At 43.7% G+C, this 22645-nt stretch overlaps 1 protein-coding gene across 1 annotated transcript; it reads left to right on the top strand.

Annotated features, from left to right (window-relative positions):
• Positions 1-2745: 2745 nt before the first annotated feature.
• On the top strand, positions 2746-20966 carry LOC307129432 (tripartite motif-containing protein 16-like; the record flags this gene model as incomplete). The annotated part of the gene is made up of 6 exons (XM_079821835.1): positions 2746-3351; positions 3893-3988; positions 4075-4308; positions 11453-11618; positions 20170-20205; positions 20425-20966. Exons 1-6 carry the CDS (start codon positions 2773-2775, stop codon positions 20964-20966), a joined length of 1653 nt encoding a protein of 550 aa, XP_079677961.1. The 5' UTR covers positions 2746-2772.
• Between the last annotated feature and the right edge of the window lie 1679 nt (positions 20967-22645).

Raw genomic sequence — 22645 nt, 5'->3', positions numbered from 1 at the left:
GTGCTGAATACAGTGTAATTACACTTTTGCCATTAATGTGTTTATAAACAACTGAAAAAAACACAAATGTAAGAGCATGTCAAAACTTCTAAAGGGCCCCAAAATGGCTCAGACTCCAAAGGGTTAAGATATTAATAATCTGAATGTAAATAACTTACCCTGCCATGCGATTGCAATGAGCTGCAATAACTTCTGTTTCGTGATGGTCCATGCCTTTAGTGGCGTTTCTGCTGACCTCTGAGAGTGGTTCATCTAATAGTGTAAATTAACCAACCGTAACGCTAACATCGAGAGCCGCAGCAGCGTTGAATGCTTGTTGCTAAGTCAATCCACTGGATCCTCTCACCCAGACGAACACCAGACGATAATCATTGTGGAGCACTTTGGTACAGAGGTCGTGACACATCTACTAATAAAAGAGTTGTATGCCTCAATACTTTAGTATGCTTTCATTTGCTTTCTGGAGTAGAAGGATGTCTAAAAGATAAGGTAGTTGCTTATATCTACCGCCTCGATGGCAGGCAAATCTTTTAATTCAGTAGAAAAAACACTCCTCCACATAACATAAGGATCACATCCAACATACACTATATTGCCAAAAGTTTTGTGACCCCTCCAAACCATGGAATTCAGGTGTTCAATCCCTTCATGGCCACAGGTGTATAACTCAAGCACTAGGCCTGCAGATGCTTCTACACACATTAGTGAGAGAATGGGCCGCTCTCAGGAGTGTGTGTGTGTGTTCGCTTCTACACACATTAGTGAGAGAATGGGCCGCTCTCAGGAGCTCAGAGAACTCAAGCGTGGGGCCGTGATCGGTTGCCAACTTTCTGCAGAGTCAAGAGGTCCAGACCTCCAAACTTCTGTGGCCTTCAGATGAGCTCAAGAACAGTGTGTAGAGCTTCATGGAATGGGTTTCCATGGCCGAGCAGCTCATCCAAGCCGCACATCACCAAGTGCAATGCAAAGCGTGGGATGCAGTGGGGTAAAGTGAGCTGCCACTGGACTCTAGAGCAGTGGAGACGTGTTCTCTGAGTGACCAATCACGCTACTGCAGGCAGCTCTGATTGTCATGGCATTATAAAAAAAGCAATTTTACATCAACTTTTTAATATAATTTTGTTGTTGCAATTTGATCATTTAAATGGTTTCTGTAATAAAACTAGTTTTCATGAAAATAATTATTAAAACATTAAACAACAGCGACATCACGGACAGGTAAAGTAAAAATATAATGAAATGTAATCTAGAGTACAGTCATGCTCAAAAGTTTACACACCCCTGTAATGTCACTCCCTGTTGTTATCACTCTACAACCAAGCATATGGTTGTAGAGCCATACATAATGGCCCTGTCCCAAATGGCACACTTCAAGTGCACTTTCGGTCTTGTGGACCTCGTGTCCATTAAGTCCACGAGACCGCAGAGTGTCCCATTTGTCATTTTAGGTCTCAGGAGGGTGCTTGCGAGCGCCCCCTTTGAGGTCGATATGCGCCCACTGGTGCGAGCTACGCAGCGGACATCTTCCCGGCAGTCAAAGCGGTGTTACGTCGTGAAAGTGCAGACTCAGAGGAAGACCGTGAGGGTTTAGGGTGCCATTTGGGACAGGGCCAATGATGCCAGTAGATGTTGATATCGGATAACTTATTTCAGTACAACTCAAACAGGCTCCAAAAAACAACAACAAAGTGCTCTGTAAGACACAGCAAGGACTTAGTCTGTTATAATAACAAGATATCAGAAACTTAACCTTAGAAAACGTTATTCTTGAGTGACATGAACACCTTACGTTAATGAATCTGAACAGTCCCTGTTAAGAACCAGTTTAAACAGTCTATCGAAGTGTTCAGCTACACTACGTGGTCCATTTAAGCCGCGTTTCCACCGCAGGAACTTTCCCCAGGAACTAGGATCTTTGGGCTGGTACTCGTGTGTTTCCACCGCAGGGTCTAAATTAAGTTCTAGGTAAATATTTCCCTCTCCGAACGGCCCTGCTCACGAGGTAGTACTTTTTCAAAGTTCAGGAACTTTCGGGGGTGGGACTTGGGCACTGAACGTGCTGATTGGTTGAGCTCACGCAGCATTTTATTTCAACCGGCATTTTTAAAAGTCTTGCGAGGTTCGTTCTGCGTTCAGTAAATATCAGTCTTGCTCTTTCTGTCCGATGGTGCGCGTTCATCTCAGCAATCGCACGCTCAATGTCTGTAATAGCTGATAATAACATACGTTGTCTTATTTTAAGTCTAGCTTTACAGGCTTTCAGAATACGCTTTAGTATCAGTGCTTGTCTCTTTTCTGCCGTTTTGTTTACATCTTTAGTAAACTAAACAAAGCAGAGAGAGCAACCATTGACTACCATAGTATTTTCCCCCCTACTATGATAGTCAATGGTTTCTTGGATCTGCTTGATTATGAACATTCTTCCAAATACCTTCTTTTGTGTTGAGCAGAATAAAGAAACTCATACAGGTTTAGAACAACTTGAGGGTGAGTAAATGATGACAGAATTTAAATTTTTTGGGTGAACTATCCTTTTAAACTGCCCAATGTTCTTCAATCCTTAACTCTGAATCAACTAATAAAGGTTATCCATTTACTATTGTAGACTCTGAACTCAGCAGGAATGAGGCTTTATAGACTTGCAGATAAACCGTCTTGCACACGTCACTCAAACACAGAACTAGGAAGAAGGAAACTCTTCAGTTCAGGGAAAGAGAGACTGAAGTGTAGTTGAGCTGGAGTGTGTTTGTGTCTCTGTGTTCATTCAGTAAAATGGCAGAAGGGAGGATTTCAGTGGATCAGGATGAGCTGATGTGTTCAGTGTGTCTGGATCTCCTGAAGGATCCAGTGACCATCTCGTGTGGACACAGTTACTGTAAGAGCTGTATTACAGGCTTCTGGGATCAGGAGGATCAGATGAGAGTCTACAGCTGCCCTCAGTGCAGACAGACCTTCAGTCCAAGACCTGCTTTAGCTAAAAACACCATGATGGCTGAACTGGTGGAGAAACTGAAGAAGACTAAACTTCCTGATGACTGTTACGCTGGAGCTGGAGATGTGCAGTGTGACGTCTGTACTGGAAGAAAACACAAAGCCGTCAAGTCCTGTCTGGTGTGTCTGGAGTCTTACTGTCAAACTCATTTTGACCGTCATGAGGAATTTCACTCCCGTAAGTCACATAAAGTGACCGATGCCACTGGACGACTGCAGGAGATGATCTGCCAAACTCATGATAAACTCCTGGAGGTTTTCTGCCGCACGGACCAGAAGTTGATATGTGTGCTGTGTTTGATGGACGAACATAAAAACCACGACACTGTATCAGCCGCAGCACAGAGGACAGAGAAACAGGTATGAAATCACACACTGATCAAATAATGCTGACACTATTTATACTGGCACCATATGATCAGGAAACATCATTCACACTGCAGACGTCAGCAGAAGTCAACAGGAGCTGGAAGTGGACTTTCACCGCTGAGCATACAGATGTTAAGATAAGACTTTGTTTGTGTCACTTTAAGCAGTAAAAGACTCATAATATTTAGTTTGAGACTGTGCAGATCTGAAGGAAACAATGTCAAGATATGAGACGTGAGAAAGTTAAAGATATGAAACTATGGGATATAAGTGGATACTTATACTTAAGTGGATAAAATCATCTTCATCTTAATAGTTATAACCACACATAGGTAAGTATTATTACTGTTGTTCTGATTATTCATGAGATGACACAACACATCATAAGGTTGTTTATAAGGCATTATGCATGTGTTATCATGCACTAAGAATATCTTTATAATGGATTATAAATACAGGCCAAACAAAAGCTCCCATGATGCTCTAGTGTGCCAGTATAAAGTGGCGTCTCTGTCATTGGTTTGTGCTGCAGAAGCGGCTGAAGGAGACGCAGAGGTCGTTCCAGCAGAGAATCCAGCAGAGAGAGAAAGATCTTCAGCAGCTGAGAGAGGCTGTGGAGGCTCATAAGGTGAGTCTGGAGAAGAAGAGAAGTTTGAGAAGTGTCAGTCAGGACTCACTGAAGCCACTGTGTGATTGTGATGTGTGTCCTAACAGCGCTCTGCACAGACAGCAGTGGAGGACAGTGAGAGGATCTTCACTGAGCTCATCCGCTCCATTGAGAGAAGCCGCTCTGAGGCCACACAGCGGATCAGAGATCAGGAAAAGACTGCAGTGAGTCGAGCTGAAGGACGACTGGAGCGACTGGAGCAGGAGATCAATGATCTGAGGAGGAGAGACGCTGAGCTGGAGCAGCTTTCACACACACAGGATCACGTCCATTTCCTGCAGGTAACAGAGATCTAGAAGAACAAGAGACTCACAGAGAAACATTTCATGAGAGCAGAATGAGCCGTTGATCTGTGTGTTGGGTTATTATATAATCAGCAGTCAGACGCTCATCTGATCGTCTTCTTCTGAAAGAGACGCACTTACAAACGGTGCTTAATTTGAGCCGGATCCTGTTCCGAAAATGTCATATTTTGGATTCTGCGTTCATAGACAAGTGCATTACACAGTGACGTGTGTGTGTGTGTGTGTGTGTGTGTGTGTGTGTGTGTGTGTGTGTGTGTGTGTGTGTGTGTGTGTGTGTGTGTGTGTGTGTGTAACGAGCGGAGCAGAGTGAGCGTTTTAGCTCAACTTCCGTTGTAATGAAGTGAAAGCGCGCGCGTAACGTGAAAGAGAGAGAGCGAGCGCGGGTTAATGCCGATGTATTTGAAGGTTATGTTTTGCTATTGGCCCTCAGCATATATACATATTGATCAGCTTTCTTAAGTTCAAGATCACTCTCATTGGTTGGTGCTTCACTGATTATTCTGGCTGAGTATTTTAAGGTCCGTTATTTATTTATTTATTTTCAAAACACACAAAATATAAATTATATAAATATATATACAGTATATACATGCATATATTTCTTAAATATATACATTAATGTACAACCCTAAATCAGAAAAAGTTGGGACAGTATGGAAAACGCAAATAAAAAAAAAGAAGTGATTTCTAAATTTACTTTGACTTTTAATTGCAGACAATATGAACACAAAATATTTCATGTTTTGTCTGGTCAACTTCATGTCATTTGTAAATATGCATCCTTTCCTGTCATTCAGACCTGCAACACATTTCAAAAAAAGTTGGGACAGGAGCAATTTAGGGCTAGTAATGAGGTAAAATGGTTAAATAATGATGTGATTTGAAACAGGTGATGTCAACAGGTGATTGTAATTATGATTTGGCACAAAAGCAGCATCCAAGAAAGGTCTAATCCTTTAGGAGCAAAGATGGATCGCCGAGGATCGCCAGTTTGCCAACAAATACGTGAGAAAATTATTGAAATGTTTAAAAACAATGTTCCTCAAAGAAAGATAGGAAGAGATTTGGATATTTCACATTCAACAGTGCATAACATAATTAAAAGATTCAAGGAATCTGGAGGAATTTCAGTGCGTAAAGGACAAGCGCGCAAGCCTAAGCTGAACAACCGTGATCTCCAATCCCTCAGGCGGCACTGCATCAAGAATCGTCATTCATCTAGAAGCGATATCACCACATGGGCTCAGGACTACTTTGGCAAATCTTTGTCAAGTACCACAATACGTAGTTACATCCACAAATGCCAGTTAAAACTGTACTGTGCCAAAAGGAAGCCATATGTTAACAGTGTCCAGAAGCGCCGTCGACTTCTCTGGGCTTCTCTGGGCATCTGGGATGGACCATCACACAGTGGAAACATGTTTCAACAAGACAATGCAAAACCACATTCTGCACACATTACAAAGTCCTGGCTGCGGAGGAAGAGGGTACGGGTACTTGACTGGCCTGCCTGCAGCCCCGACCTGTCTCCAATAGAGAATGTGTGGCGCATTTTGAAGCGCAAAATGCGACAACGAAGACCCTGTACTGTTGCCCACCTTAAGACTTGTTTGCAGGAAGAATGGGACAAAATTACACCTGAAACACTTCATCACTTGGTGTCTTCAGTCCCTAAACGTCTTTTAAGTGTTGTGAAAAGGAATGGCAACATTACAAAGTGGTAAATGCTTTACTGTCCCAACTTTTTTTGAAATTTGTTGCAGGTCTGAATGACAGGAAAGGATGCATATTTACAAATGACATGAAGTTGACCAGACAAAACATGAAATATTTTGTGTTCATATTGTCTGCAATGAAATACAAGTCAAAGTAAATTTAGAAATCACTTCTTTTTATTTTATTTGCGTTTTCCATACTGTCCCAACTTTTTCTGATTTGGGGTTGTATATGTATTTATATATACATAATAATTATACACAATACACACATGGAGCCCTTATACACACACACACACACACACACACACACACACACGTATGAATGCATACTTGTCATTTTAACTGAACTCAGGACTGGTGGTGGTGCTTAAGATATTGTTGGTCATTCAGTGTTTCTGTAAAGAAAAAGATAATAGTGATAGATCATATTAATTATTAATAAAATAATACTACTACTACTAATTCTACTATTAATAACAATATACAACGCACTAAAGATGAATAAAGATGAACGTGAATATTAATCACGTTGTCAGCGTTGCTCAAACTGATTTGCTGAAATCAAAACAGTGAAGGAAATAGATGAGCGCCAGCCAATGAGATTGCTGTTTGCGAATTAGTCCTGCCCACTACCGGAGAAACCTTCTGCTTGTTCTTAAAGGGTTAGTTCACCCAAAAATTAAAATTCTGTCATTAATTACTCACCCTTATGTCGTTCGACACCTGTAAGACCTCCGTTCATCTTCGGAACACAAATGAAGATATTTTAGTGTAAAGCTGATGCTGAGAAAGGCTTCAGATAGGCCTCCATTGGCATTCAGTACATTAACACTCACAAGACCCATAAAAGGCACTTAAAACGTTGTTACAAAGTCCATCTCACCACAGTGACTCTACAATAATTTTACGATGCGACAACAATAGTTTTTGTGCGTAAAAAATAAATAAAATAACGCCTTAAGCCAACTTGTTCTTGTCTTCCGTGTGTGACTCCACGACGTATGCGTGAGAATATGACGCAGATCCGGCGTTCGGACACATGACCCAGAAGAGATTTGTTTACAAGCAGAGGAAGACGCGCGTATCTCAGCTGTTGAATTCTACATCGATTGTGCTTTAGGTCTCGACGTAATGCTCAAAATGGGGTTAAAGTGTGCATTTTATTGATTCCCGAACGCTGGCGCTACGTCATATTCTCGCGTATGCGTCGTGGAGGCACACGGAAGACAAGAAGAGTGTCACATGTCTTGTCTGTGTCTGTTGTATTTTGTTGCATTTACTTCCTGGTTTCAGTTGTCACATGTTCCTTTGTCTGAGTTTCCCACCACTCCTGCGTTTCCTTGGTTACCCATTCTGTTCAGCTGTGTTTTGTTATCATCATCTGTGTCACCTGTGCCCCTCGTTATTCAGTCATCAGTGTTTGTATTTAGTTCCCTCTTGTTCATTCCTTCCTTGTCTGGTCTCCGTTATACTACCCGTTGTACTTACACGTTGTGTGGTGTTCTGTCCTATGTTAATTCTGAATAAACCTATCTTTGTGGAAGTCCCAACTCTCCTCGTCACTGCTGCACCATACAACCGTAACAAAGAGGTTGAATACACGCTGAATAAGTTGTTATTTAGATTTTTTTTGTGCGCACAAAAACTATTGTCGTCGCATCGTAAAATTATTGTAGAGCCGCTGTGGTGAGATGGACTTTGTAACAACGTTTTAAGTGCCTTTTATGGGTCTTGTGAGTGTAAATGTACTGAATGCCAATGGAGGCCTATCTGAAGCCTTTCTCAGCATCAGCTTTACACTAAAATATCTTCATTTCTGTTCCGAATATGAACGGAGGTCTTATGGGTGTCGAACGACATGAGGGTGAGTAATTAATGACATAATTTTCATTTTTGGGTGAACTAACCCTTTAAAAGCTGAATAATTACAAATGATATTTTGACAGGAAAACACAACAAAGAATATGGTTTACATGTAGCGCGTTGATTCTGCGTGGTGTTGGGGTAACAGCTTAGGACTCAGGACCAGTAGTGAAAAATGAAGACCAGGAGTCAGGAGTCAGATTAATTAAAGAAAATTTTACTGAAGAATAGTTTGCAGTTTCATCAGCAGAAGCCAGCTCAAGAGGAGTTTGTAGGCCGCACTCCCTCTAACAGTCTCCCCGCCTCCGTCTAACGTACATACAATTTTCTGAACAGTTATACTGTTTTCAAGGTCTAGCCACGTCATTACTGCCATGTGGAATGATTCTGATTGGTTATAACAACATGCAACGTAAGCAACTTTCCACACGTAGACAGATAGGAGCATATATCTCTAAAAATGCGTAGACTTGATGTCGCCCAGACCCAGATTAGTCCCCAGTGACCTCGGAGGTCACAGAAAAGACGCCTCCAAGTCTAGAATCGTCTGCCGAAAGGACCATCTCCAATACTGGATCTGCACAGAATCATGAGACGCACACACAAAGCTCCACAGAATAGCAGTTTCCATCAAGGTCGGAACATCTTAACTAACTATCAACAAAGCACTTCTCCAAAACATGCTGATACTAACTCTAGTTCAGAAGTGACTTTATTCTATTCTATAAAGAAAGAAAAGTATATCAAAGAAGTACATTTCTCTGAGTCCCCAAAGAGTCCCATAGCTGTGACATAGATGACCCCAGGGGTCTCTTTAGTAAGACATACAGTTAACACATGCTGCTCCCTGGAGTGTTAACACTCTTCACTCCTTGGAGTGTTATTACAAACACCAAGGACATTTGCCTGTCAGCACGTCTTGACACAGACTCAGAGCAGCACCTAAAGAATGTGAATTCAAAAGCACACAGCAACTGAAACACTACAATATCCAAAATCACTCATTAAATATAGAGAGGATTAAATATAGAGAGGTTATAGGTGAACTGATTTATCAAATGTAGGAAATGGTTATAACTTGATTGTCATTAATTCTTATTTTAATATTGAACATAAAATCATTCTTGAAGGATATGTGTCTGATGAAGAGACAAGTGATGTTTGGCTTGACCCTTGACCCTTCAGTGGTGTGTAAGACTCTCTCTCTCTTTGCGCGTATATGTGTGTGTGTGTGTGTGTGTGTGTGTGTGTGTGTGTGTGTGTGTGTGTGTGTGTGTGTGTGTGTGTGTGTGTGTGTGTGTGTGTGTGTGTGTGTGAGAGAGAGAGAAACACAACGCTCTCTCAAAGCGATGGCGAGTTGTGTCTTCACACTAGAGTTTACGGTGCGTCAGATACAGGCACTCGACTCCTCGACTCCATTTACTTTACACCAATACAGAGTCAGAAATAAGAAAACATTGCAGTTGTTACACACTTAGATTATTTTCCCCTGACACAAAGCCTTAAAATCCCCTTATTAAAACACACTTTTAGTGTGACCGTCCAAATGAGTCCAATTTAGTGATGACCTGATGAGTGGCTATCAACGTTTCTTATATACGTCATAATACGTAATAATAATAATACGTCTCTACTAATAATATTAATTATGCCTAGATGGTTGCTTATTTTTCACTGGATCTTTTATTTATAAACAATGTTTACTTTTAGACAGCATACAGCCTTTAAATGTTTATGTATTATTTACTTATACTGAATATCATCATAAATAATAAACGTATTGAATTTAATTGATTTTTTTAAAAAATAGTTAAATAATATAAAAAAATAAAAACTTTTGATGTGGTAGCAAAATTGATACCAAGTAATGTTACCGTAAAAGTTTTTATGGTATTGGTACTGACTACTGGAACTACTACTATACTCTTTCAGGTGTAAAACAGTTTGGATAGTTGTTAATACGAGAATTATGATGCATTATTTAAGGGTTTTAAGTATTGTATAACATGAGTAGCACTCTGCGACTTTAATTTTTTTAAAAGTAGCTCTCAAATGAAAAAAGGTTGGAGACCCCTGATATAGGGATTAGAGAATCAGTAAACAAGTGAGTGATTTCAGATACAGCAACAGAGTCGACACAGAGAGTGGATTCCTGTGCTGGAGTCAAGCCCGACTCTGAGGATATTCACAGTCGAGGAATCCACTCCCCATCACTGACTGAAATAGACAGATCACTTGACGGACAGAGAAACTGTTTCTCTGAGTGTTGAGCGAGTCAAAATATATCTAAACTTATTCTTAGCCTCTCACACACACACACTAGTGAGTACGATCTAAGCATTTATTAGCCAATGGCCAATGATAGATATTATTTAGTCGCCCAGAGTGGAGATTTACTCGCATTGTAGAGGGTTGTTATTGTTTCATACACAATGTGTAGAATATCTGATATGAATAAAAACTTTGACAAATCATTATTGAAATGATTATTATTGCAGCTTCCATAGACTTCAGTGTACGGACTTTGAATTTAACAAATTATAGGCTAATTTTATTTTTTTATATAGTCCTCCATTTAAATGTCTGAAAGCTAAAATAAACATTATGTGGTTGAAAACACTGAATAGTTGTGATATGATATGAAAAGCACTGAGGCGTCTGATTGACATTGACATTATTTTTCACTTGATCTTTTTTTATAAACAATGTTTATTTTTAAACAGCATACAGCCTTTAAATGTTTGTATTATTTACTTATAATGAATATCATCATAAATAATAAACTTAATACATTTAATTTTTTTTTTTTAAATGGTTAAATAAATAAAATATATATATATATATATATATATATATAAAAAAAACATTTTAGCTGTGGTACCAAAATTGGTACAGAGTACTGTAAAATTTGTATGGTATTGGTACCGACTACTGGAGTTTTGGTACCGTGACATCCCTAGCTGGCAACATTTATTACCCAATTACTGAACTATTATTTGGAGGAGTATTGTACACTTCAGGTTTGTTCATTCATAGGATCTTTTGACTTTTGTAAGACAAGTAAAAAAGAGAAAAAGGTCAATTTATAATGTTTTGTTTCATAAAGCAACTGATTTTCAGTTATTTGTTATTTCTACTTCTTTCCAGGCACAGAACACGTATTTTTTGAGAGTTTTTTAGGTGAGAGAAGATCCTGTTGTAATGTTTAATAATTTATTTTATAATAAAAATACAATTTTGCTTTGAAGAAAGAGTGGATTTCGGCAAAAATTGGTATCGGCCGATCTCACTAACAAAAAATCGGAAATCTGCCAAGAAAATTTCAATCGGTGCATCTCTACATATAGTGTAAGTGTCAAACACTAGCACTTGTAGCTCTAATGTGATATAATGAATGTGAGAAGAATGAAGCTGATGCTGTGAAAGTGCTGGATTGAGGAGAGTCACTAAAGATCAACAAGAGCAGCTCAAATCTGACAGTAGTGCAGGTTATTGGCTGAAGTGTGGAGGTGATGAGCTTTGATTTCTGTTTTCTGTAGAGTTTCCAGTTTCTCTCAGCTCCTCCTGAATCTACAGACGTCAATGACAATCCCTTCAGTTCTCTCTCCTCTTTTGATGGCGTGAGAGAATCTGTCCGTCAGCTGAGAGACAAACTGGAGGATTTCTGCAAAGAGGAGCTGAAGAAGAAGAAGATCTCTGACAGAGGTAAAGTCCTGGAGATTCATCTGCTCTCAGAAATCATCCTCCATCATCTCATATCATGTAGAACAGGGGTTCTCAACCTTTTGCAAGCTGGGCCCCCCCAAAGCTGGATCATTGCAGTTGTGCCCCCCGCCCCAATGCTATAATTGGAAATTGGCACCAGACCTCTGAAATTAATTTATGCTTTATTATTGTTATTATTACTAGGCCTAATAGTAGGCATCATCTGCATTTTTTACAGAAGCTTGCAGGTATTAATGTATTTGATATTAATGTGAGACCTGAGCCTGCTTTGCCTTGCAAAGATCCTCAATTCCTGGCTCAATGTTTGATAAACATAGCCTCAATCATCCTCGATTTGTGCACGATTGCGGTATTTCGTTTTGAGTGCAGTCATTTTTGAGAATCCTGCCTCACACAAATATGTTGACGCGAAAGGAAGGAGAATCTTCAAGGCGACGTCACAGAGTTCAGGATATTCCTGCATCAATGCTGCCCAGAATGACGAAAGAGGGCAGGAGCTAAGGAGTTCCTTCAGTCTACTGTCACTCTTCAGCTCAATAAGCTGTTCCTGCATATCAGTTGATAGCTCGTTTGCTGTGCACACAAATGGATCTCGATCCCACGCAAAAGAGCGATAATCCTCTTTAAAGTACGTCGCAAAATGTTTTCTCATTGCTGACAGGTGCTTAGACGGGGATTGAAATAGGGAGGAGAAATCGTGTGACGTGCCTGCATCAGTGATAAAGTCTGCAAGGCTGGGGAACATGTCGCAGTTCCCTCGACTGATGTGGCCATGCCAGAGGTCTAGTTTTTGTGTGAAGGCGTGCACTTTGTCTGCAAGGAGCAAAATATGAGTTTTGCGGCCTTGCAAAGACAGGTTGAGGCCATTCAAGCGGTCAAATATATCGACCAAATAGGACAGAGACGCAAGCCACATAGTGTCATCCAGATGCTTCGCCAGATCTGCTTCGGCCATGCGCATGCGTGATTCATTTGCAGCCTGGACGCGGAGGGGTGTGTGTCTCCTCTCTGCTCTGACTGAGAGACTGACCGCCTGTGAGGGCTTTTGGACGGGAGAGGGGCTCAGAGTTGAGCACAGTAGGCCTAACTGCAGAGTGATTCATGCTTTCCAGTCTCCAAACACCACAAAAGTTTTACCGCTTTTGACAAAAAAAAAGTCGCCAGGAGGATGATTTGTTTGTTATAATCAGTGCTTGAAGTGGGGGAAAAAGGTGGCGGTATCTCTTTGCATTTGCAAATCATGACAGTGAAAAACAAAACTTGGAGATATTGCGGTTACAACAATTTATTGTTATTTATTTATTAACAACATAAATGTATTTAAACATGTTTGTGTGTGCGTGGCTGCGTGCATGCGTGTGTGGGAGAATTTCACAAAAACTAAAGGAAAGCTTTAAAGGGTAACTAAACCCCTGCTCAGAGCTTAACTCCACCCACTGGCAAATTTTGAAAAATGCTGGAAAAGTGGGCAGAGCCCAGCGGAGACAGAGGGGACTAACCGAGGGTGGGGCTGAGCTGTCTCAGGTGCGTGTACCTGAGACCCGCAGTGACGGGTTGATTGACAGCTGTCTGACTGGAGTGACGCCAGCTTTGCAACAGAGCGGTCATTTCTCCTACCTTCACCTGAATTGGAGAAGGGTGGATTGTCTGTAGACACAAACCCAGAGCCTCATTAATGCGAGCCGCTGCTCAAACTGCGTTAACTCCCGGTGCAGACGATGCTAGCGAGGCAGCCACGCAAGAGAGAATGAGACACCTGACCTAATCTATGAACAGTCAAATCCTTACACTGAATGCCACTAAAAATAGATCAGATATCTGATATACATACGATGTATTTTCATTCAAATTAACTGAATCAGCGCAGCACCAATAAGTTCAGACCTAAAAGCCTATTATAAACAGATTTCCTCAAATAAGTTAGACTATATACGCCAGCACGTTACAGTATTGTTGTCCGTTACCGCGTCCGCTGCAACCACTTGCGTGTCAGGGTTTGAAAGCGCGTCTCATGTATGAAAATTATCTGTACACATGACGGGCGGCAATAATATCGCAAGAAAAGCCTGACGTGTACTGACAACAGCATTATTTAACCGTATTTTATTCATTACAATGTTAAAGCAAGTGTCAAGTCAGTTTCATTCATAATGTTTCTACTTTATGTAACATGATAGTTCATACTGGAGTGAAGCCGTACATTTACTCGAATCAATGAACAGCATTAATAAAGCCCCAGTATTACAGATCATTAACTAAAAAAAGTTGGTTTAGGGTTTAGGTACCCTTTAACTATAGCCTATATTCTGACTAGTTTATTCGTTTATATATATAAGTTATATATATATATATATATATATTAGGGATGCACCGAATATTCGGCCACCGGAAATTTTCAGCCGAAAATGGCCCGGAAGTGCATTTTCGGTTTTCGGCCGAAAGACTTTTATCACCGAAACAACACGGCCGAAATGTTGTGATGACGCAAACAGAAACCGCGACCTGCACATGCTTGTCTGCGGTGTGAAACACCCACGTCTGCACCATGCACACGCACTGACAGCAAGAGCTCATGTTTTAACAGTGGGCATGTTTTAAGCGTGGAACACACTTCAATCTGGCGGTGGTGCGCGCGCGTGAACACGATCATCTGTGAGCGCCATCGATCATCTCTTCCTTAAGAATAAACATAAATGAACAACTAAGGTGTGTTGAGGATACATTACAACTTACTGTCACGTATCATATGTGGTGTAATCGCTCAGTCAGTGTTTCAACAGCGGAAAGACCTCAATATAACTGCTGTAAACTAAACAGTCATGTAACGTTAGCATCACATTTACCTCAGGCAGTCATTCAGTGTCCACAGCTGTTAGTTCACTAGAGAAATCAACTCTTTCACTAAATATATGACCTATATTAGCCGTTATATTCATTATATTCTACTTAACCTGTTAATGATATCTTGATTATTTCATGTATGTTTAAATAAAATGACAGACACTGTGTATAAATGATAATATTTCAACAACGAATTGGATAAAAAACTATTTTATAATTAGATTTAGAAGTTATTGCAAAAACTGCCTTATGTGAAGTTTACATGTTTGTGTACTATGTTATTTGAGTGTTGATTATTAGACCTAAAAATACATAGCAACTGAATTTAGGCTAATAGTTTGGGCTCTGTTCCATCCATCCATCCATCATCTTCCGCTTATCCGGGGCCGGGTCGCGGGGGCAACAGTCTAAGCAGAGACGCCCAGACTTCCCTCTCTCTAGCCACTTCCTCCAGCTCTTCCAGGGGAACCCCGAGGCGTTCCAAGGCCAGCCGGGAGACATAGTCCCTCCAGCGTGTCCTAGGTCTTCCCCGGGGCCTCCTCCCGGTGGGACGTGCCTGGAACACCTCCCTGGGAAGGCGTCCAGGAGGCATCCGAAATAGATGCCCGAGCCACCTCAGCTGACCCCTCTCGATGTGGAGGAGCAGCGGCTCTACTCCGAGTTCCTCCCGAGTGACTGAGCTCCTCACCCTATCTCTAAGGGAGCGCCCAGCCACCCTGCGGAGAAAGCTCATTTCGGCCGCCTGTATCCGGGATCTTGTCCTTTCGGTCATGACCCACAGTTCATGACCATAGGTGAGAGTAGGAACGTAGATTGACCGGTAAATCGAGAGCTTTGCCTTGCAGCTCAGCTCCTTCTTTACCACGACAGACCGGTACATCGACGAAGCTGCGCCGATCCGTCTGTCAATCTCCCGTTCCATCCTTCCCTCACTCGTGAACAAGACCCCAAGATACCTGAACTCCTCCACTTGAGGCAGGAACTCTCCACCCACCTGAAGCGGGCAAGCCACCCTTTTCCGACTGAGAACCATGGTCTCAGACTTGGAGGTGCTGATTCTCATCCCAGCCGCTTCACACTCGGCCGCAAACTGTCCCAGTGCACGCTGAAGGTCCTGGCTCGAGGAGGCCAACACGACAACATCATCCGCAAAAAGCAGTGACGAAATCGTGTGGTCCCCAAACCGGACACTCTCCGGCCCTTGGCTGCGCCTAGAAATTCTGTCCATAAAAATTATGAACAGAACCGGTGACAAAGGACAGCCCTGCCGGAGTCCAACATGCACCGGGAACAAGTCTGACTTACTGCCGGCAATGCGGACCAAGCTCCTGCTCTGGTCGTACAGGGACCGAACAGCCCTAAGCAGGGGGCCGCCGACCCCATACTCCCAGAGCACCCTCCACAGGATGCCACGAGGAACACAGTCGAATGCCTTCTCCAAATCCACAAAACACATGTGGACTGGTTGAGCAAACTCCCATGAACCCCCCAGCACCCTGGAAAGGGTATAGAGCTGGTCCAGTGTTCCACGACCGGGACGAAAACCACACTGTTCCTCCTGAATCCGAGGTTCCACTATCGGCCGAATTCTCCTCTCCAGTACCCTGGCATAGACTTTCCCGGGGAGGCTGAGAAGTGTGATCCCCCTATAGTTGGAACACACTCTCCAGTCCCCCTTCTTGAAAAGAGGGACCACCAGCCCGGTTCTGCCAGTCCAGAGGTACTGTTCCCGATCGCCATGCGATGTTGCAGAGGCGTGTCAGCCAAGACAGCCCCACAACATCCAGAGACTTGAGGTACTCAGGGCGGATCTCATCCAACCCCGGTGCCTTGCACCGAGGAGCTTTTTAACCACCTCGATGACTTCATCCCGAGTGATGGACGAGTCCACCTCTGAGTCCCCAGCCACTGCTTCCTCAACGGAAGACATGTCGGTGGGATTGAGGAGATCCTCGAAGTATTCCTTCCACCGCCCGACGATATCCCCAGTTGAGGTCAACAGGTGCCCATCTCCACTATAAACAGTGTTGGTAGGGCACTGCTTCCCCCTCCTGAGGCGTCGAACGGTTTGCCAGAATCTCTTCGAGGCAGAGCGATAGTCTTTCTCCATGGCCTCACCAAACTCCTCCCAGGCCCGATTTTTTGCCTCCACGACTACCAGGGCTGCAGTCCGCTTGGCCTGCCGGTACCGGTCAGCTGCCTCCGGAGTCCCACAAGCCATCCAGGCCCGATAGGACTCCTTCTTCAGCTTGACGGCATCCCTTACTTCCGGTGTCCACCACCGGGTTCGGGGATTGCCGCCTCGACAGGCACCGGAGACCTTACGGCCACAGCTCCAAGCGGCCGCAGCGACAATGGAGGTGGAGAACATGGTCCACTCGGACTCAATATCTCCAGACTCCCTCGGGATCCGGTCGAAGCTCTACCGGAGGTGGGAGTTGAAGATCTCTCTGACAGGGGGCTCGGCCAAACGTTCCCAACAGACCCTCACAGTACGTTTGGGTCTGCCGAGTCTGTCCAGCTTCCTCCCCCGCCATCGGATACAACCCAACATCGGATCAGTTGACAGCTCCGCCCCTCTGTTCACCCGAGTGTCCAAGACATAAGGCCGAAGGTCTGATGACACGACCACAAAGTCGATCATCAACCTCTGGCCTAGGGTGTCCTGGTGCCACGTCCACTGATGGACACCCTTATGTTTGAACATGGTGTTCGTTATGGACAAACCGTGGCTAGCACAGAAATCCAATAACAGAACACCGCTCGGGTTCAGATCAGGGGGGCCGTTCCTCCCAATCACGCCCCTCCAGGTGTCACTGTCACTGCCCACGTGGGCGTTGAAGTCCCCCAGTAGAACGACGGAGTCTCCAGTCAGAGCACTTTCCAGCACCCCTCCCAGAGACTCCAAGAGGGCCGGGTACTCCGCACTGCCATTTGGGCCGTAGGCACAAACAACAGTGAGAGACCTATCCCCGACTCGAAGGCGCAGGGAAGCGACCCTCTCGTTCACCGGGGTGAACTCCAACACATGGCGGCTGAGCTGGGGGGCTATAAGCAAACCCACTCCAGCCCTCCGCCTTTCACCATGGGCAACTCCAGAGTGGTAGAGAGTCCAGCCTCTCTCAAGAAGTGTGGTTCCAGAGCCCAAGCTGTGCGTGGAGGTGAGCCCGACTATCTCTAGTCGGTACCTCTCGACCTCCCGCACAAGCTCAGGCTCCTTCCCCGCCAACGAGGTGACATTCCACGTCCCTAAAGCCAGATTCCGTGTCCAGAGATCGGGTCGTCGGGGGCCTCGCCCTCGACTGCTGCCCGATTCGCTATGCACCGGCCCCTTACGCTCCCTCCTGCAGGTGGTGAGCCCACAGGAGGGCGGCCCCACGTCACTCCTTCGGGCTGAGCCCGGCCGGACCCCATGGGGGGAGGCCCGGCCACCAGGCGCTCGCATACGAGCCCCAACCCCAGGCCTGGCTCCAGGGTGGGGCCCAGGCTGCGCCATGCCGGGCGACGTCACGGTCCTTGGTGTAATTGTGAACATAAGGGTTTGTGAACTGTTCTTGGTCTGGCCCGTCACCAAGGACCTGTTTGCCTTGGGAGACCCTGCAGGGGCATATAGCCCCAGACAACATAGCTCCCAGGATCATTCGGGTACTCAAACCTCTACACCACGATAAGGTGACAGTTCAAGGAGAGGTTGGGCTATGTTGTTAACCTTTAATATTAATGTGCAAGGGCTCCCTATATAGTTTAGAGCAATATATTCAATAAACTTTTAGTTATAATTTAATTCATTTAAGGACAGATACTTTTTTTCAGTAAACCAATAAAAATAAATAAAAAGCCATTTTGTAAAACTGCTGTACCGAACCGTCAGTTTTGTGTACCATTACACCCCTATTCTACAGTTAACATATGGGCTATGGCAGTCTTTGCTTTGATACACTATTATGTTGAAGGCCTACAGGGAAAATAGTTGTATCTTTAAGCAGTTGCACTTGTTCTGAATGCACTTTCTTGTAGTAGTCCTACTGAGAAAATTTTTAAATGCACTAGACCAGTGGTTCCCAACCACGTTCCTGGAGGACCCCCAACAGTGCACATTTTGCATGTCTCCTCAATCAAACACACCTGATTCAGGTCATCAGCTCATTAGTAGCTACTCCAAGACCTGATGTGGGTGTGTCAGACAAAGGACACATCCAAAATGTGCACTGTTGGGGGTCCTCCAGGAACGTGGTTGGGAACCACTGCACTAGACCTAAATGCACTTTGTTTTTATGAGAGAACATTTCATTTTATAACCTTTCAGTAGGCCTGTACATTATTATTTAATGTACAAATGAGTGGGGTCAAATTAAACATTTTAGTTTGAATTTAATTTTATACTGTGCATTTTTGCAATGTGCTAAATAAATATTGGCATAATTTGTAATTGATTTATTCTTTGAAACTTTAATATTAATTTATGCAATTGCAATGCCTTGATTTTAGTAAAGTTAGTACACAGTCATAGCCATAAATGCAATGGTACTAATAATTGGCATAATGCGTTTCGGTTTTCGGGCAAGAATTTTCATTTCGGTGCATCCCTAATATATATATATATATATATATATATATATATATATATATATATATATATATATATATATATATATATATATATATAAACTAAATACGACCTCACATTTTATACGTTTGCAGCCACTGAAACTTCCGTCCGTCATAAAAATTAATTCGGATGGTTCGATTTTATGCATTTTTCGTATCCGTAGCAAATATTTTGAGAGCCACCTAAAGACGAATATGAAAAAACGAATACGACAGTTTCGGACTCAGTCAGGGTGCAAGGACCTTAAACTTTTGAGGCTTGCGCAGCTTCTCGAGGAGAAATCAAACAAATGAGTGCCGTTTTCTAAAGTCTATGAGCGCAGCACATACAAATAAACTAAATTGACATACTGCAGTTACATTTCAAAATGTGGTATTTTTATATATCACACACCCTGACGACCAAGAGAGCTGACCATCACTTAATTTACCATCACCTCATTGAAAATGTGACACTGATTTCATATGACAGTTCAACAAACAAGTTAATAATATTGAGTCACTTACATTTTAGACGAAATAATGACTGTTTTGGTCTATTTTAGCAGTGAAAATAGATCCGATGAATCCAAACAAGATCACAGCATAGTAGCGCATCTCAGAGCAACACTCAATCGTCTTTTGAATGATTCTGTGTTTTGAACGAGTCGGTTGAGTCAAAGATTCAATGACCCATTCACAAACATCTGTCTCATTCTTGATGAATCGTCCGTTTGAATGAACGACTCAACGACTCGCTTAATAAAACCGCTTATCCTGCATTTGCGCTCAGTATAGACAAACCAATCAAATTTGTTCAAAACTTTTTTTTTTAAATCAGTCCAAACACATTTTAATTTTTATTCAGGAGTTATGTATATACAAAACTATAACTTTATGACAGTAGTTTAGTGATAACAAAAAAAAAAAAGCAATTTTTTTTTTTTTTTTTTTTTTTCTCCCATCCTGTAGCCTACTCGCACCCCACCGGTTGAGAACCACTGATGTAGAAGATCATATTAGAAATGTCTTAGGAATGGATGCAGGGATCATTTTCTCTTGACATGATAATCACACTCTTCATGTCTGTTGATTTCCACAGTCATTGTTCCCAGGACCAGGAACGACTTCCTACAATGTAAGTCACTGAGAAAACAAGCAGAAAAACTCACTGAGTGTGTTCATGTTCTTCCTGGAGAAGGAGAAAGAAAACATGACAGAAGAGTTTTAGAGTTGATCATGTGATCTCTGGTAAACTGTACTGAGACACTGCTGATATATTGAACATGAAGAGTTCAGCTCCATTAAAAGATCAGACAGATTCATCATCCCTGATTCTGTGTTTTATCTCCGTCAGATTCCCGTCCGCTGACTCTGGATATGAACACAGCACATAAACTCCTCCGTCTGACTGAGAGGAACAGAGAGATTACTAACACTAACACAGTCCAGCCGTATCCTGATCATCCAGACAGATTTGATGAGTGGTGGCAGGTGTTGTGTAGAGAGAGTGTGTGTGGAGAGAGTGTGTGTGGACGCTGTTACTGGGAGATTGAGTGGAGCGGTGATTATGGTGTGGATATATCAGTGTCATATAAGAGCATCAGCAGGAAGGGATCGGGTAAAGAGTGTGGGTTTGGATGTAATGATCAGTCCTGGAGTTTGATCTGCTCTTCCTCCAGTTACTCATTCACACACAATAACATAAAGACTAAACTCCCTGTAGAGCCCATCAGTCGTAGAATAGGAGTGTATGTGGATCACAGTGCAGGAACTCTGTCCTTCTACAGCGTCTCTGACACAATGAGCCTCATACACACAGTCCAGACCACATTCACACACACACTCTATCCTGGGTTTGGGGTTGGTTATATTGGATCATCAGTGAAACTGTGTTGATGAATCAGAATAGACTGCTGAGAGATTCTACCCATAATGCTCTGAGCTGCATGATAAATCATAAACACTGAGATGTTCTAGAGTCTTTCTCTTCATGACATTAAAGGGTTAGTTCACCCAAAACTGTTCATCTTTGGAACAGAAATGAAGATATTTTAGTTGAAATCTGATGGGTCTGAAAGGCCTCCATTGGCACAATGGCACTTTACACTCTCAAGACCCATAAAAGGTACTAAAGACGTCGTTACAAAGTCCATCTCACTACAGTGGTTCTAAAATAACTTTATGAATCGGCGAGAATAGTTTTTGTGCGCAAAAAAACCCTAAATAACGACTTACATAGTGATGACGATTTCAAAACAAGGCATCATGAAGCTTCGAAGCGTTATGAATCGACCCAGCGGGACAGCCCCGGAAGCTGAAGCCAGGCTCCCAGGAACTGCACCAGCGGGGTCATACGGACGACAGACGTACCCAGGGTGGGGCAGCGAGGCAGCGTTACCGGCCCGGACATGGGAGGCTGTTGGCGTCCCGGTGTGGGGGCACGGTTAATGGCTGCATCCTGACAGAGGAGACGCCAGGGAAGGACGCACGTTCCACTGGGATTCAGTTCGCGCAGGCTCCTCCCCGCTACAAGGGAGTCCGCCAAACCGTGATTGGGGCCAACGCCCCCGTCATGCGTGCGGAGATTGCTACCCTGCTGCCGAAGGGTGCGATCGAGCCTGTCCCTCCGGCCGAAATGAAGTCGGGGTTCTACAGCCCCTACTTCATTGTACCCAAGAAAACCGGTGGGTTACGACCAATCCTGGACCTTCGCATCTTGAACCGATCCCTTCACCGGCTTCCGTTCAAGATGTTGACTGCGAAACGCCTTTTCGAATGCGTTCGCCTTCGATTGGTTTGCAGCGATCGACCTGAAGGACGCCTATTTCCATGTCTCCATCCTTCCTCGACACAGACCGTTCCTCTGGTTTGCTATCGAGGGGGGGGGGGGGGGGGGGTTTGGGGGCTGGCATGTCAGTACGCGGTCCTCCCATTCGGGCTATCTCTGTCCCCTCGCGTCTTTACGAAGATTGCTGAGGCAGCCCTTGCGCCATACGGCAGCACAGGGTTTGCATCCTGATCTACCTCGATGACTGGCTCATACTGGGCCACTCTCGAGAGCAGGTTTGCGGACACAGAGATCGGTGCTCCAACACCTAGCCCGTCTGGGCCTTCGGGTCAACTGGGAGAAGAGCAAATTCTGCCCAGCGCAGAGGATCTCTTTTCTCGGTATGGACATCGACTCGGTCGCCATGTGCGCGCAGCTTTCGAGCGAGCGCGCGCAGTCTCTGCTGACTTGCCTCCGTCAAATCGAGAGCAAGAGTGCGGTTCCACTGAAACTATTTCAGAGGCATAACTATTCAGAGGAAACTATTTCCTGGGGCATATGGCATCTGCAGCCGCGGTGATGCCGCTCTGATTGCTTCATATGAGACCGCTTCGCGATCGAGTCCCGAGATGGGCATGGCAGTCTGGCACGCTCCAGGTCCAAGTGACTCGGGCCTGCTTACAGACGCTCACCCCGTGGTCGAACCTCAGTTTTCTACGGGCCGGTGTACCCTTAGAACGAGTTTCCAGGCATGTTGTCGTATCGACGGATGCCTCTGCCACGGGCTGGGGTGCCATGTGCAATGGAC

Source organism: Gobio gobio (assembly GCF_949357685.1).
Source record: "Gobio gobio genome assembly, chromosome: 7".
In the NCBI taxonomy this organism is placed as follows: Eukaryota; Metazoa; Chordata; class Actinopteri; order Cypriniformes; family Gobionidae; genus Gobio; species Gobio gobio.
The sequence above is the reverse complement of the archived record's forward strand: the minus strand, read 5'-3'. Positions and strand labels throughout refer to the sequence as shown.